General features: G+C 46.2%; 5 protein-coding genes across 5 annotated transcripts; 2 read left to right on the plus strand and 3 right to left on the minus strand.

Moving 5' to 3' along the window:
- Positions 1-522: 522 nt before the first annotated feature.
- Positions 523-2,193, plus strand: SAMD00019534_094090 (hypothetical protein; the record flags this gene model as incomplete). Its single annotated transcript, XM_012895334.1, has 2 exons — positions 523-1,699; positions 1,772-2,193. 2 exons carry the CDS (start codon positions 523-525, stop codon positions 2,191-2,193), a joined length of 1,599 nt encoding a protein of 532 aa, XP_012750788.1.
- Positions 2,194-2,730: 537 nt separating this feature from the next.
- On the minus strand, positions 2,731-6,795 carry SAMD00019534_094100 (hypothetical protein; the record flags this gene model as incomplete). Its single annotated transcript, XM_012895335.1, has 6 exons — positions 2,731-5,537; positions 5,610-5,837; positions 5,914-5,973; positions 6,075-6,179; positions 6,274-6,465; positions 6,546-6,795. The coding sequence occupies 6 exons, from the start codon at positions 6,793-6,795 to the stop codon at positions 2,731-2,733; spliced, it is 3,642 nt and encodes a 1,213-aa protein (XP_012750789.1).
- Positions 6,796-7,563: 768 nt separating this feature from the next.
- Positions 7,564-8,758, minus strand: SAMD00019534_094110 (hypothetical protein; the record flags this gene model as incomplete). The annotated part of the gene is made up of 5 exons (XM_012895336.1): positions 7,564-7,761; positions 7,825-7,944; positions 8,022-8,115; positions 8,212-8,679; positions 8,757-8,758. Coding segments are annotated over 5 exons (882 nt in total), but the record flags the coding sequence as incomplete, so codon positions are not given.
- Positions 8,759-9,002: 244 nt separating this feature from the next.
- SAMD00019534_094120 (hypothetical protein) lies at positions 9,003-9,699 on the minus strand (the record flags this gene model as incomplete). The annotated part of the gene is made up of 2 exons (XM_012895337.1): positions 9,003-9,251; positions 9,313-9,699. Coding segments are annotated over 2 exons (636 nt in total), but the record flags the coding sequence as incomplete, so codon positions are not given.
- A 1,466-nt stretch (positions 9,700-11,165) lies between these two features.
- On the plus strand, positions 11,166-12,023 carry SAMD00019534_094130 (hypothetical protein; the record flags this gene model as incomplete). The annotated part of the gene is made up of 1 exon (XM_012895338.1): positions 11,166-12,023. One exon carries the CDS (start codon positions 11,166-11,168, stop codon positions 12,021-12,023), a length of 858 nt encoding a protein of 285 aa, XP_012750792.1.
- Positions 12,024-12,769: the final 746 nt, after the last annotated feature.

Below are 12,769 nucleotides of genomic sequence, written 5' to 3' on the forward strand. Positions count from 1 at the left end.
CATCAACACCCACATTCTCACTCTTCATCTCTATCTGTGTTGATGTTACACATCTTAAATATATATATGTACATAGTTATAAATATATATGTCGGTGTGTATGTGTGAGTGATCATGGTTCTGCCCCTTGCAGGTGGGCTATAATTACACTCACACACACACAATGATGATTGAATGATTGATTGATTGATACACCACCCTTGGGCTGGCCAGCCGATGACCATTCATACAAGTCCATCCTCTCTCTTTGGAGTTTAAACCCTTTATCACTTCTCTACCTCTACTTCTACCTCTACATCTATCTATCTCTCTCTCACTTCACTTCATTCATTCACATTCACACACATTCATTCACTTCTCAACTCAACTCAACTCAACTCAAGTTGCCCCTACCCTACCATTCATTACACCCTGAACTGACCTCTAACATCATCATCATATACATATACTTACTTACCTTCAAGTAGTAATAATACATAACATATAATATAACATATAATTATATAGATAGATAAGATAAGAATGAAGAGTCTGTTAAAGAAAGCAAAGAACTTGTTCTCATCACCACATCAACAGCATCAACAACATGATGAATTACAACAGGATGAACATAATATTGCTGGTGATGGAGCAGTCAATAATAATAACCCAGAGCAACAACATTCGAATGATTCTTCTACAAAGTCATTGACCGATCCAATACAACAACATGACGAGGGCAAGACGACACCGCCCGACAATGGTGGATTCATTGCAACTTGCGAAGTGGAGAACAGTCACAGTGGAAGCGGCGGCGAGAAGCACGCCAACAGCACAGCGTCACCAACGCCGGCTACGGCACCCGCCGCCACAGCACCCGCATCGGGCGCACGCGACAACAGCAAGCCCGCACCCAAGCACAAGCCCTCACTGCTCAACTTCAACCTGAGCGGCAAGAAGGACAAGGAAAAGGAGCCGGTCAAGCCGGCCGCCATGCCCAAGTCGACGACGCCCGACTCCAAGAAGGAGGAGGAGCGTGTGCCAGATGCTCGCGAGATCATATATATCAAGGGTCTGGAGGACCTGCCCGACGACTGCCTGAAGCTGGTCAAGCTGTCGGGTCTGTCCGAGGAGAAGATGGTCAAGAACATGCAGGTGCTGCTGCACGTGCTCTACTTCCGCACTGGCAAGAACATTCGTATGGAGGGCGAGCCACCTCGCGAGCCCCGCAAGAAGTTTGTCTCGGAGCGATTCAATGACGGCGAGACGCTGCTGGTGCCCGTCGAGCCGGGCCAGCTAAAGAAGCTGTACAAGGACCCGGACCAGGTGGGCAAGGGTGGCTTTGGTACCGTTTACTTTGCCCGCTCCACCAAGGAGAAGAAGATGGTGGCAATCAAGAAGATGCCTCATGTGACCAAGCGTCAGATCCAACAAAACTTCCGCGAGGCTTCAATACTGGCCAAGTGCAATCATCCAAATATTGTCAAGCTCATTACCTGCCATTTGGACAAGGATCAGAACCTCTGGCTGATAATGGAGTTTATGGAGGGTGGAACGTTCGAGGAGGCTGCTCGCGCATGGCGATTCAACGAGAACAACCTGGCCTACATTGCACGTGAGCTCCTCAAGGGACTGCAGTACCTGCATGAGAATGGCATGGTTCACAGAGACCTAAAGAGCGCAAACATTATGATGTCTGTCGAGGGCAAGATTAAGTTAAGTAAGTATACTCAATCACTCAATCGATCAATCAATCATTGAAACATTCACTAATACCCGTTCACTCTAACAGTTGACTTTGGACTGTGCGAGGATGTGTCGACTTCCAGCCCGTGCCACATGGTTGGCTCACCATTTTGGATGGCGCCAGAGATGATATTGGGCAAGCCTCATAATACAGCAGTGGACATATGGAGTTTTGCAGTATCATTGTTGGAGATGGCCAATCAGAGGCCGCCAATGATGGAGTCGGCTGTCAAGGCCATGTTCACAGTCGCCACAGAGGGATCGACAGGCTTTGACGAGCCAGAGCTCTGGTCCAACACATTCAAGGATTTCTTGTCGAAATGCCTGAAACTGGACCCAGCTGAGCGTGCCACCGCCGTCGATCTCCTAAAGCATCCCTTCATCAAGAAGGCTGACTCACGCGACAACATGGAAGGCATTCTCAAGAAGATCTTCCTTACCAATTCACTCATGAACTCTGGATTCTAAGGGACACCTTGTCGCCTCAACCATTCTGGATAGTCATGCATGCAAGCCGTCATCATCATCATAATCGACCGACTGATCATCAACATTTTTTTTCCAACCTCCTCTCATCCTCTGCCATCCATCCATCATCATTCATTGTACAAATACATCTACCAAACCTACAGAGAACAAGTTGGCGGCAGTGCCAACGCTTCCACTCACCCATCATCCATGAACGATAACGATCAATCAAACCATTATATATAGTCCGTATAACTAGAACAACAACAAACAACCAATCAATCACCAACTTACCTTTGTAATTGGAGTGTAAGGACCATCCATCAATCTTTCAACCAGCCTGCCGGCCAGCCAGCCTCGTTCCAACCATATAATGATCATCATCCATATATATGTATAATAAACCTAACTTACAGTCTTTGTACCTATAACATTGAATGATTGAATGAATGACCAGGTGATTGATTGATTGGTTACGTATACGAGCTTATTTATTATGGAGACATGGAACAAACACACAATCATTAATGATTACTATTACTGATGGGTTGTTGGAGGCAGACCGGATTGATTGGCGTTGGGCGACATCATTGTGACCATGTTGCCTGGGATCATGTTGTATGTGTTGTACATGTTCTGAGCAATTGGCATGCCTGCAGCCTGTTGTTGCACTTGTTGTGGCTGCAACTGTTGTGGCTGTTGCTGCTTCATTGCCATGGCGTTGGCATAGACAGCTGCCTGTTGTGGCAGCTGTTGCTGAGCATGTGGCTGTTGAGTGACCATGCCCGCCGGTGATCCAATCGGTCTTGGTGGTTGCGCTTGTTGTGGCAGTGGCTGCTGCGTGACCATGCCCGCGGGCGAGCCAATTGATCGCTGCTGGAACTGATGCTGCATTTGCTGCTGCTGCTGAGGCGATGGTACTTGAACCATGCCAGTGTTTGGCGCTCGCATGGCCTGTCCTTGCACCTGCTGTTGCTGGGCAAACTGTTGTTGTTGTTGTGCGGTTGTTTGTTGTTGGTATTGTACAGGTGTATTTTGGTAGGTCTGGATGGGCTGGCCTGGCATTGACATTCCGTAGTTGATCTGCTGTGGCTGCGCCTGCTGCTGGCCAACACCGGCGACAACAACTTGTTGCGGTTGTTGTTGAGCATAGATATACTGTGGCATTGGCTGTTTGAATTGCTGCGCCTGCTGTTGCTGCACTCCTATCTGCTGCTGTTGCAAGGGCTGTTGTTGCGTCTGTACATGCTGGTATTGCTGCTGCACAACAGCAGGCTGCTTGTGCTGTGCCTGCTGTACGGGTTGCTGCTGCTGGAACTGCTGTGGATTGATTGGCACTTGCACTTGTGAATACATTTGTTGCGGGATGTTCTGCTGGTACTGTGGCTGCTGTTGGAACTGCCCTTGTTGCTGTGGGATATACTGCTGGGTGGGCTGTTGGAGTTGATGAATCTGTACATTGGGTGTTTGTTGCTGCTGTTGTTGCACCACCGGTTGGTATTGGATCGGGTAGGAGGCAGGCTGTTGGAAGCCAACAGCTTGTTGAGACGTTTGTTGTTGTTGTTGGAATTGTTGTTGTTGCGCCAGTTGTTGCTGTTGCTGCAGCGTATACTGCTGCTGCTGCATTGGCTGTTGCATAGTCTGTTGTTGTTGTAGAGGTAGGTGTTGTTGTTGAATTTGGTGTTGTTGTTGTTGAGGTAGTGGAGGTTGTTGTTGTTGTTGCAAAGGTTGCTGAGGCAGCATGTTATGCTGGCCCATTGTCAACTGTTGATGTTGTTGGTGCATCTGTTGTGGTTGCATTGGCATTGGTTGTGCTTGTTGTTGGGGTTGCAGTGGGACCATTGAAGGGTGAGTGGCCGTTGGCTGTTGGACCATTGCCGGAGTTGTTGGTGTTGGGTGTTGTGTCGGTGTGGCTGGAGCCGTCGCTGTCGATGACGAGCTTGCTGTTGTCGCTGCTGCTGCAGTCGCTGTGGCCGCTGCTGATGATGATGACGAAGAAGATTTCTTCTTGGAGTCTTTTGAGTCCTTAGAGTCCTTGCTGTCTTTGGAGTCTTTGGAGTCCTTTGAATCCTTTGAATCCTTGGACGAGGACTTCTTCGATGACTTGGAGTCCTTTGACGAAGATGCCTTCTCCTTCTTTGAGGACGATCGCTTCTTTTTGCTGCTGGTGCTGCTGGACTCGGCAGAGACAAAGTCGGACGAGGCCGATAGAGAAGAGGCTGGTGAGGACATGCCTTCGTTGAGGGGCGTCGACCCCTCGGTCGTCAGAGGTGTCGAGGCATGTGTTTGGTTGGGCGTCGAGTTGGCCGACTTGTCCACAGTCTTCTTTGATCGGCTGGATGTCTTCTTCTTCTTTGGCGGCGACTTGGCGTTTGATGCAGTCGTTGTGGCTGCGTTGTTTGTTGCTGGCGCAGCGGGCATTGTTGGCACCGACGACTGCGATGCCATCAATGGTGATGTGACGGCGCCATGAGCCTGCTGTGGCGATGGCATCATGCCCTGCTGTTGTTGTCCAGGCATCTGGGCAGTGGTCTGTACATTGGCCTGCTGCTGCTGCTGGCCAGCACCACCGTGTTGTAGCAGTGGTGCCATGGTCATTGCGCCTCCCACAAACGTTGGCGGGACGTTGGCCATCATGTTGTTGGTGCCACCCGTCGACGAGGACAACTGTTGCTGACCAACAGGGTTCATCATTGGGTTCATCTGTCCAACGGCGCCATTGTTTGGTCCTCCAAATGGAATTGCGTGGTTGATCGCCGTCATGGCGCCGCCATTGGCCATGTTGCCCATTGGCTGGTTGGAAGTGACCGTCATGTTGTTTGTGATTGGCGTGGGCATGTTAGCAGACTGGGCCATGTTCTGTTGTTGCTGTTGCTGCTGTTGCAACTGCTGTTGGCGCTGGTAGACGTGGTAGCTGCCATTGATCGTTGCCGATGCAGCAGTGTTTGATGGGCCAATGATGGGCCGAGCGGAGTGGTCCGGCTCTTCATCACTGCTTGCCGAGTAGTCGTCCTCGTTGGTGAATATGGGCGCCGCCGCACTCGTCAGCTTGTAGCCAGGGTCGAGACTGACGATCACGCGACGTAGCTTGTTGCAACGAATGTAGGAGCGTGTGGCGATTGGTATCAGCGTGATTGGGATGGCTGTGGCCGAGATGACGTTCTGGTCCAGCTCGACGCTCACCACCATGTCCTCGTCGTTTGAGTCGCTCAGCGACTTGTCCTGTTCCAGCAATGCAGTGGTCGAGCTTCCAGCCGACGATGAGCTCTTCTCCGACTCTGCCTTTCCATCAATATCCATCCCATCCTCAGCAACAGTACTATTCTGTACCTTATTATTGAGTGCTATAACGTACCGTGCGTGTGCGAGTCAGTATCTCCTTTCCTCCTTCCGATCAATCAATCAATCAAACTTACTGTCATTGGTGCGTTTCCTTGATGATAGAGCGACGGCAACCTTCTTGGCTGTGATGGATTCGAGTGGTGGTTGTACGGGCGGTGCGTCAACCTTCTTCTTGGGACGACCACGCGACAGTGGTACTGTTGGAGCTGCGGCCGTTGATGCCGACGATGAACTCTGATTATTTACATTGGCAACGTTCTTCTTATCCATTACATTGTTATTGATTCCATTCCTTCGTCTCACTGATCATGTTGGTTGATGTGGTACAGGGTCAGTCAGTCAGTAAGATTGATTGATTGATTGGACTGAGCTACTTACACTCCTGAGATAGTGAGCTTCGCTTGAGCCTTGGCTCATCAGGATCGTTTATACAACTCTCTGATTGATTGAGTGAGTGGATGGAATGGTTAGGGCACTGCTCATGTGTGCATCTCCAATAGGTCGATCGTTGGATCGATCAACATCTTGGACCAACTTACCAAAGTGAGCAGCGAATCGTGACTGCTTGATGGTCTTTGAGCATCTGTTGCAGACGACCAACACCAGAGGGTCCTTGGAAGGAAGTATACCAAACACATCCATGTCTGTAGCGAATGGATGGGCAACATGTGGTTAGAGGTTGAACGCCGTATGTGCACTCGCGAGGCAAGGCGAGGCGAGGTGGAGGTGAGTACTTACAGCTTTCGCTCAACACGGGGATTGTAGTATCTTCATCACTGACTTCGGACTTGGTATCACTGTTGTTATTGTTGTTGTTGTTATTGTTCGCTTCGCTATCGACCACAGCAGCAGTAGCAGCAGAGTCTTCTATTACTACATCTATGCTCTTGTCTTTGTTGTTGTTATCGTTGTTGGCCATTATATTGTTGGCTAATGAATGAGAATGAGTGTTGTTAGTCAATGTCGTTGACGTTGTCGAGGACTAGATGGAGGGAGAGAGTGACACTTACACTTTGTTATAGTGTTCGCTCGCCTTATACTTGACTCTCGCTCATTGGCCAATGTATTTAATATATCTCCAAAGGCCTTCCAAGTGCCAGAGAAGTTGCCATCAAACAGAGAGCAAGCTGCAGATGTAGATACCACTGGTGTTTGTACTTTGGCATCATCGGATGAACCTCCTTTGTTGTTATCATTGATGTTGTTTGAGGAGTCGGCCATGGTGCTGGTGTTGGTAGGGGCCGCCGCCACTGTAGTCATCAACATCATTCTCTACGAGTTGTCTGTTCTGTTCTGTTCTGTTCTGTCAGTGCACACAACCTCGTGAGTAATACTATTAACTTAATAACGACCGTATGTCTATCGTCTGTGGATGTATGTCGTGTAGACTAGCTTGGACAAGTCAGTCTTGAATGATTGATTGAATGAGAATGAATGACAACGACAATGGTACAGTCGTCTGAATGACTATTGAATGAATGATTGAATGAGTGACAGGTGACAGGTTGATGAATGGATGGACGTCAGGATGGTTGGTATATTGAGTAATATCGAGGAGTATATAGAAGCTTAATGATATATATTATATAGATTATGTTGTTGGATGTAGTTAAAGTATTGAGTAGAGTATAGTATAGTAGAGTGAAGGATAGTGAGTGGAGTGAAGATGGATTGAGATGTTAGGACGTTTCTTTGTTGTGTTGTGTTGTGTGTTTGTTTTTTTCTTTGTCTTCAAGACAACTTGTGAGATAGAGAATGGAATGAAGTGGAATGGAAGATGTACATGTAGTTGGAGTTGGAGTTGGAGTTGAAGTATGAATGATTTCCAATCAGTCCTAGACTGATGTAGATATATACGCCAAGGATTTAGATATACAAATCTACAACATAATATTCAATATGTCCATCTAGACTCAGTTCCCAGATTGATTGGTTGACAGGTTTGAATGAATAATTGAATGGACGGATGGATGATGGATGATTGATGGATGGATGATGGATGGATGGAGCACTCAATGGAGTTGTTTATTTGAACTTGGAGATGATGAAGTAGACTGGGAAACGAAGTGTGATCATGGTGTTCTCATCGGCACCTGCTCCAAGGGCAGCGATCAACCTCTGCTTCAATGATGGAAGTGGATCCTGTCCATTATTCATCTCCTTATACTTATTGTATCCAGACCATGTACCATAGTATCCAATCATACTATTGATTGAAAGTGTTTTCTAAGTTGATTGAGAGTACTTAGTATGGATGGGACATGACGATCGAGGAGATGATGGACTTACGGTGAATGATATCTGCTCCCTGGTTGTGTTTGGGAATGGCGGGATGATGTCCTCATAGTTGCGATCGATCAACTTTCTGTTGGCAGGCCAGTATTGATCACCAAGTGTGTTGCTGTAGTACTGTGTCATGGTTGTGATGCGATGGATGTGTCAGCTGTCATTCGTTATCCATTGATTGATTGAATGAACATGCTTACATCCATATGAATGGCATTGATCTCATCATTATCAGTGATTGAACATGTTCCATAACACCAAATAATCAATGATCCATCAGGTTGGAGAAGACGACTATATGTTTGATTGATTGATTGATCGATGAATGAATGAGTGAGTGACACGGGATGGTTCCAATCATGATTGTCTCAATACTCCAAGGACACATACTTGACCTCACCAAAGAACTTGGGCAAATCGAACCAGTGAGCTGCTTGAGCGACGGTGATGAGATCGGCTTTGGGTCCATCATAGTCGATGCACTCGGCGGGCGACACCTTGTACTCGACGTTGGACGAGTCGGAGACGGCGCTGCCAATCTGACCAGCGGATGGATCGAATCCAATCACCTTCTCAAAGAACTTGGCAATCTCGACGGTGGCCTGACCAGTGCCACAGCCAATGTCAAACGCAAGCTTGCGAGGCGTGTTGGCCGTGTGTTTCTTGAGCACCTCGAACAACTCTGGTGGGTACGTTGGTCTGAACGTGCGGTACGAGTCGCTCACCTTGCCAAAGTGATCAACAAATGTTGTTGATGGTTGTGATGATGATGTTGACATTGATCGTTTGTTGTTGGAAAGTCGTTGGATTTGAATGAATGATGTTGTTGATGTTGTGATGGCTCTGGCCCTCGAGTACCTTTAGTGTGTCGGGTCCAACATGCAGACTTGGGTAAGTATCAGTTGTTTGTATCCATGTATCACTGTTCAACATACATTGAATGAATGGTTGATTGATTGATGTATGATTTGATTGATGTGGATCACTGATTGAGAGATCTTATAACTTTTGGTTTTAGACCGCAGGCCCCAGGCTGAGTCCCTACTACCAAAAAAGGAAACCCAAAACACTCATTGCAATCAAGTGATTCAGACCCTGATCAAGGTAATATTACATTATATTACATGGCATGTATTAAATGACGTGGATCAATCAATTGATTGATTGAATAATTGCGATGAGTTAGCCTCATTCGGCCTCATTCGGCCGCATTGGACTTGGTTGGGGTCATAAAGGTTACCATCAAGCATGAATCTCTGGATATAGGGCCGAACTATTGACTTGAAATCTTGACTTGACTTGTTGTGAGGATTGTCTTGTTGAGTGTGATGTGGAACTATGACTATTCTTGGACATTTGCCAATCTGATGTGTGTTCATCCCCCAAGGATTGATCAACTTATCTTCCAATTTAACAAAGTTGAGTACTTGTAACCCTCCTCCATGGCCATGTTCGCTGCCTCGGTCTGGGTTGTTGTCATCGTCATATTCATCCACTGAGATGAAGTAAGCGGAGGTAGTTCTTACTTGGATTGGAGTCGAGATAGTCAATCCATTGTTGTGCCACGAGATATGATGTCTTGGTGTAGCTGCCTCCATTGACCGCAGCCATTCGAAGCACGTCCTTGACAAGGCCACGGTAGTCCCGGCCCACGAATCGCTCATCAACATGAGTCGAGTGATAGACGTAGTGCAGGTTGTTTCCGTCGCACAGGTTGTCCGACATCCACACCATGTCGCGGCCAGCATTCACCAAGTTGCGCATTCCCATGCCGTTGACATAGCCAATGTGGCCTGTTGATGGATCGATTCCAAGACACTCTGCTCGCGACATGTATTGTGAGCCGAGGCCTCCTTCGCCAAACTCGAATGACAGGCATTGAATAGGGTATAGTCCTTTGTTTCCCAAGTGTCCAAGTCGATGCATTGCTCTGGCCAGGCAATGCATGTCACCAAACACATTGCATTCGCCCCAATTCATTCCTGTTATTGTCGGGTCCAACATCTTGGCCAACTCCCAAACCTTATAATAAACATCATTCTTTTGTTCCAATGTCAATGAATGGAATGATTCCAACAATATTGAATGATCAACTTCAATATTAATGTCATTAACTGCCAGATACTTTGTCGACTGACAATCATATGACTTTGCAAATGAATGTACTGAACTTGCTATTTTATCCTTTATCGCTTCAAATAACAATGACATAACTTCTATCTCTATCTATATCTCTTATTATACATATATCAATGACATAAAGTAAATGTATTCATTCATTCATTCATTCATCCATTCAACGTGTCATGAGTCACTAACTCACTCACTTCTTGACTTCCATGAAAGTGGTGACTTGTTCATCCAAGATTCTTCTCACTCGAGTCTTCAAACTTATGTTTGAGAAGGTATCTTCTCAACTCTTATGTTGATAGTGTGATTATTATTATTATCATTATTATTAGTTGGTTGTGTCACACATAACAGAATAAGGTCAGTGATGGTATGATGATGATAATGCCGATCATCACGAATAAAGATATTTTTATTTTAGACGAATAAAAATGATAAATAAATAAAATAAATGAAATTGAATCACACACTAAACTCAACAACAAAAGGATTGGATTGGATTGGAAGGGGTTTGGGGCTTGCAAAGGTCCTTCATGATGGGTGATGTGTGGTCTAAAGGTGTACCTTGGGCTTTATAAATCACTCAACAATAATGATGTTGATCACTGAATAATACTCCAACCATTCATTCATACATTCATTCGTCAATACATTTTATCAAACATTCAAACATACATACATATACTTAACTCAATATGTCTCACTTGTAGAGATATACATAAACTATTATTTATTATCAAACATGGACAATGTAATATTAGCAAATATATTTGGTTTACTTGGTGCCGCAATATGGTCCGTTCAACTTGTGCCTCAAAGTATGTGTCATGTCATGTCATACATTAGTCATGTGCCATCACTCACTCACTCACATCACTCACATCACTCAATCACTCGATCAATCAATCAAAAATACAGTACGACTCAATTATAAACAAGGTAGTGCAGATAATCAATCAATGTATTGTTCTGCATCATGGTACTTGTGCTCGGTATTCCTGGGGACATATCTAGTGTTTCAACAATCAACAATATCACTAATCATCCAAATAATCCTATTTGGTATATTCTGTTTCATCCTACTCTTCCAAGTCATCTATTATCAAAAGTATGTATGATTGGATGACGCCACATGGAATGATTCCAGCCTAACCCCCACCCAACCACCAACCCCAACCCCACAATCAAACAAAAGCAAACCAACAAAGAGTAATATGGCCAGCTATGTAGGTGGATTGATCGTGTTGACAGTGGTACTGGTTGGATTCCTTTATTTGATATTCAGTGATCAGACGAGGGCCGGGCGTCAGACCCGCGTATTTGATATAATCACATCAGTGGCATCAGCATGTTTGATGACACTTGGATTCATCCCACAGTTGATGGTGGTCTACAGGGCCAAGTCTGGCATGGGCATCAGCAAACTATTCATTGTACTCGATATGCTTGGAGGCATATTCGCCATCATCAGTCTGGGCTTCCGCCAGCCCTTTGACTACCTGGCCATGCTCACCTATGTCGTCGTCCCGGCATTCCAGTCCATTCAACTGGCCATGGTGGTATACTATGGCGATGGCGATGGCAACAATGTCAATGGCGAGGGCAATGTCGAGAGCAAAGTTGGACGAGTCCAATTCGATAATGTCAAGGTCGTCGAGTTGGAGATGGATATGGAGATGTCCACTCACAAGCGACAGAGCATCGAAGAGGAAGAGGATGAGGACGACTCATTGGTTGGCGTTGGCGCTGATGTAGTCCGACCAGCGCCACTCTCACACACGACGACCATCATGCCAATCGATAGTCTGATAGCAAGTCGAGCGATTCTCCAGCCATTGTCATTGTCCAGGGACTTTAACGAGCAGGTCAACATCCGTGCACATCCCAAGATATTCACAAGTCTGTTAAGCTCATCGAGAATAGTGCCTGCTGTTGCAACCGAGACTCATGAGTTTGACCACATCATGCCAGAGTCCGAGTCCGACTCGGAGGACACCCAACTCAAACGCTCAATCACTCTACACCTACAACATCTACGATCATCAACATCATCAACTGCATCAGCCAAATGAGGTGATCATCTCATCCAACCCCAGCAGCTCCAACTCAAACTCCCAACTCATGCACCAACTCTCACACATCCAGTTTGCAAACTCATCGTGTGTGCTGATTGGCCTGTCTCGGGAATATCCAGTCATCCTAGGGACGAACCCAAATGAGTCCATGCCTTAGACAATGTGATCAAGCCAGGTCAGGCCAGGTCCATCCTTAATCGAATCCAATCCAATTCACATGGCTGGCTGGCTGGCTGGTGGACTGTGTTTGAACTACCAAGTCAATCAAACGATCAATCAATCAATCAATCAGTCAGATGGAAACATTGTAGATATTTAGACATACAAGTAGTAAATGATCGAACTAACATGGTTCAGTTGATGAATGATTCAACCAACAACAACAAACGACATCAATCAAAGTGATTGAATGATTGAATGAATGAATGAACAAACACTCCAAATGATCATGATCAAAGAGAGACTGAACAAAACGGGGGAGCGGCATTGGAGACCACCAACCGGGGCTTGCACCCCACCAAAACTACAAATAATGATCGCAACAGAGCCCATGCAACATGGTCTTGGGCTTGTCCCCTCTGATTCTTTTTTGTCAAATAAATCTAGCAGTGGGCTGAGGAATGTGTGTGTGTGGTCTAGGCCTTGGACTTTGCGGTCCTCAGAGTCCACAGCACCCACACACACACACACAGACAACACAACAAGCAAACAGTTGTCCATGTCCTTCCTCACCACAACACACA

Source organism: Acytostelium subglobosum, assembly GCF_000787575.1.
Source record: "Acytostelium subglobosum LB1 DNA, scaffold: scaffold22, whole genome shotgun sequence".
NCBI lineage: Eukaryota > Evosea > Eumycetozoa > Acytosteliales > Acytosteliaceae > Acytostelium > Acytostelium subglobosum.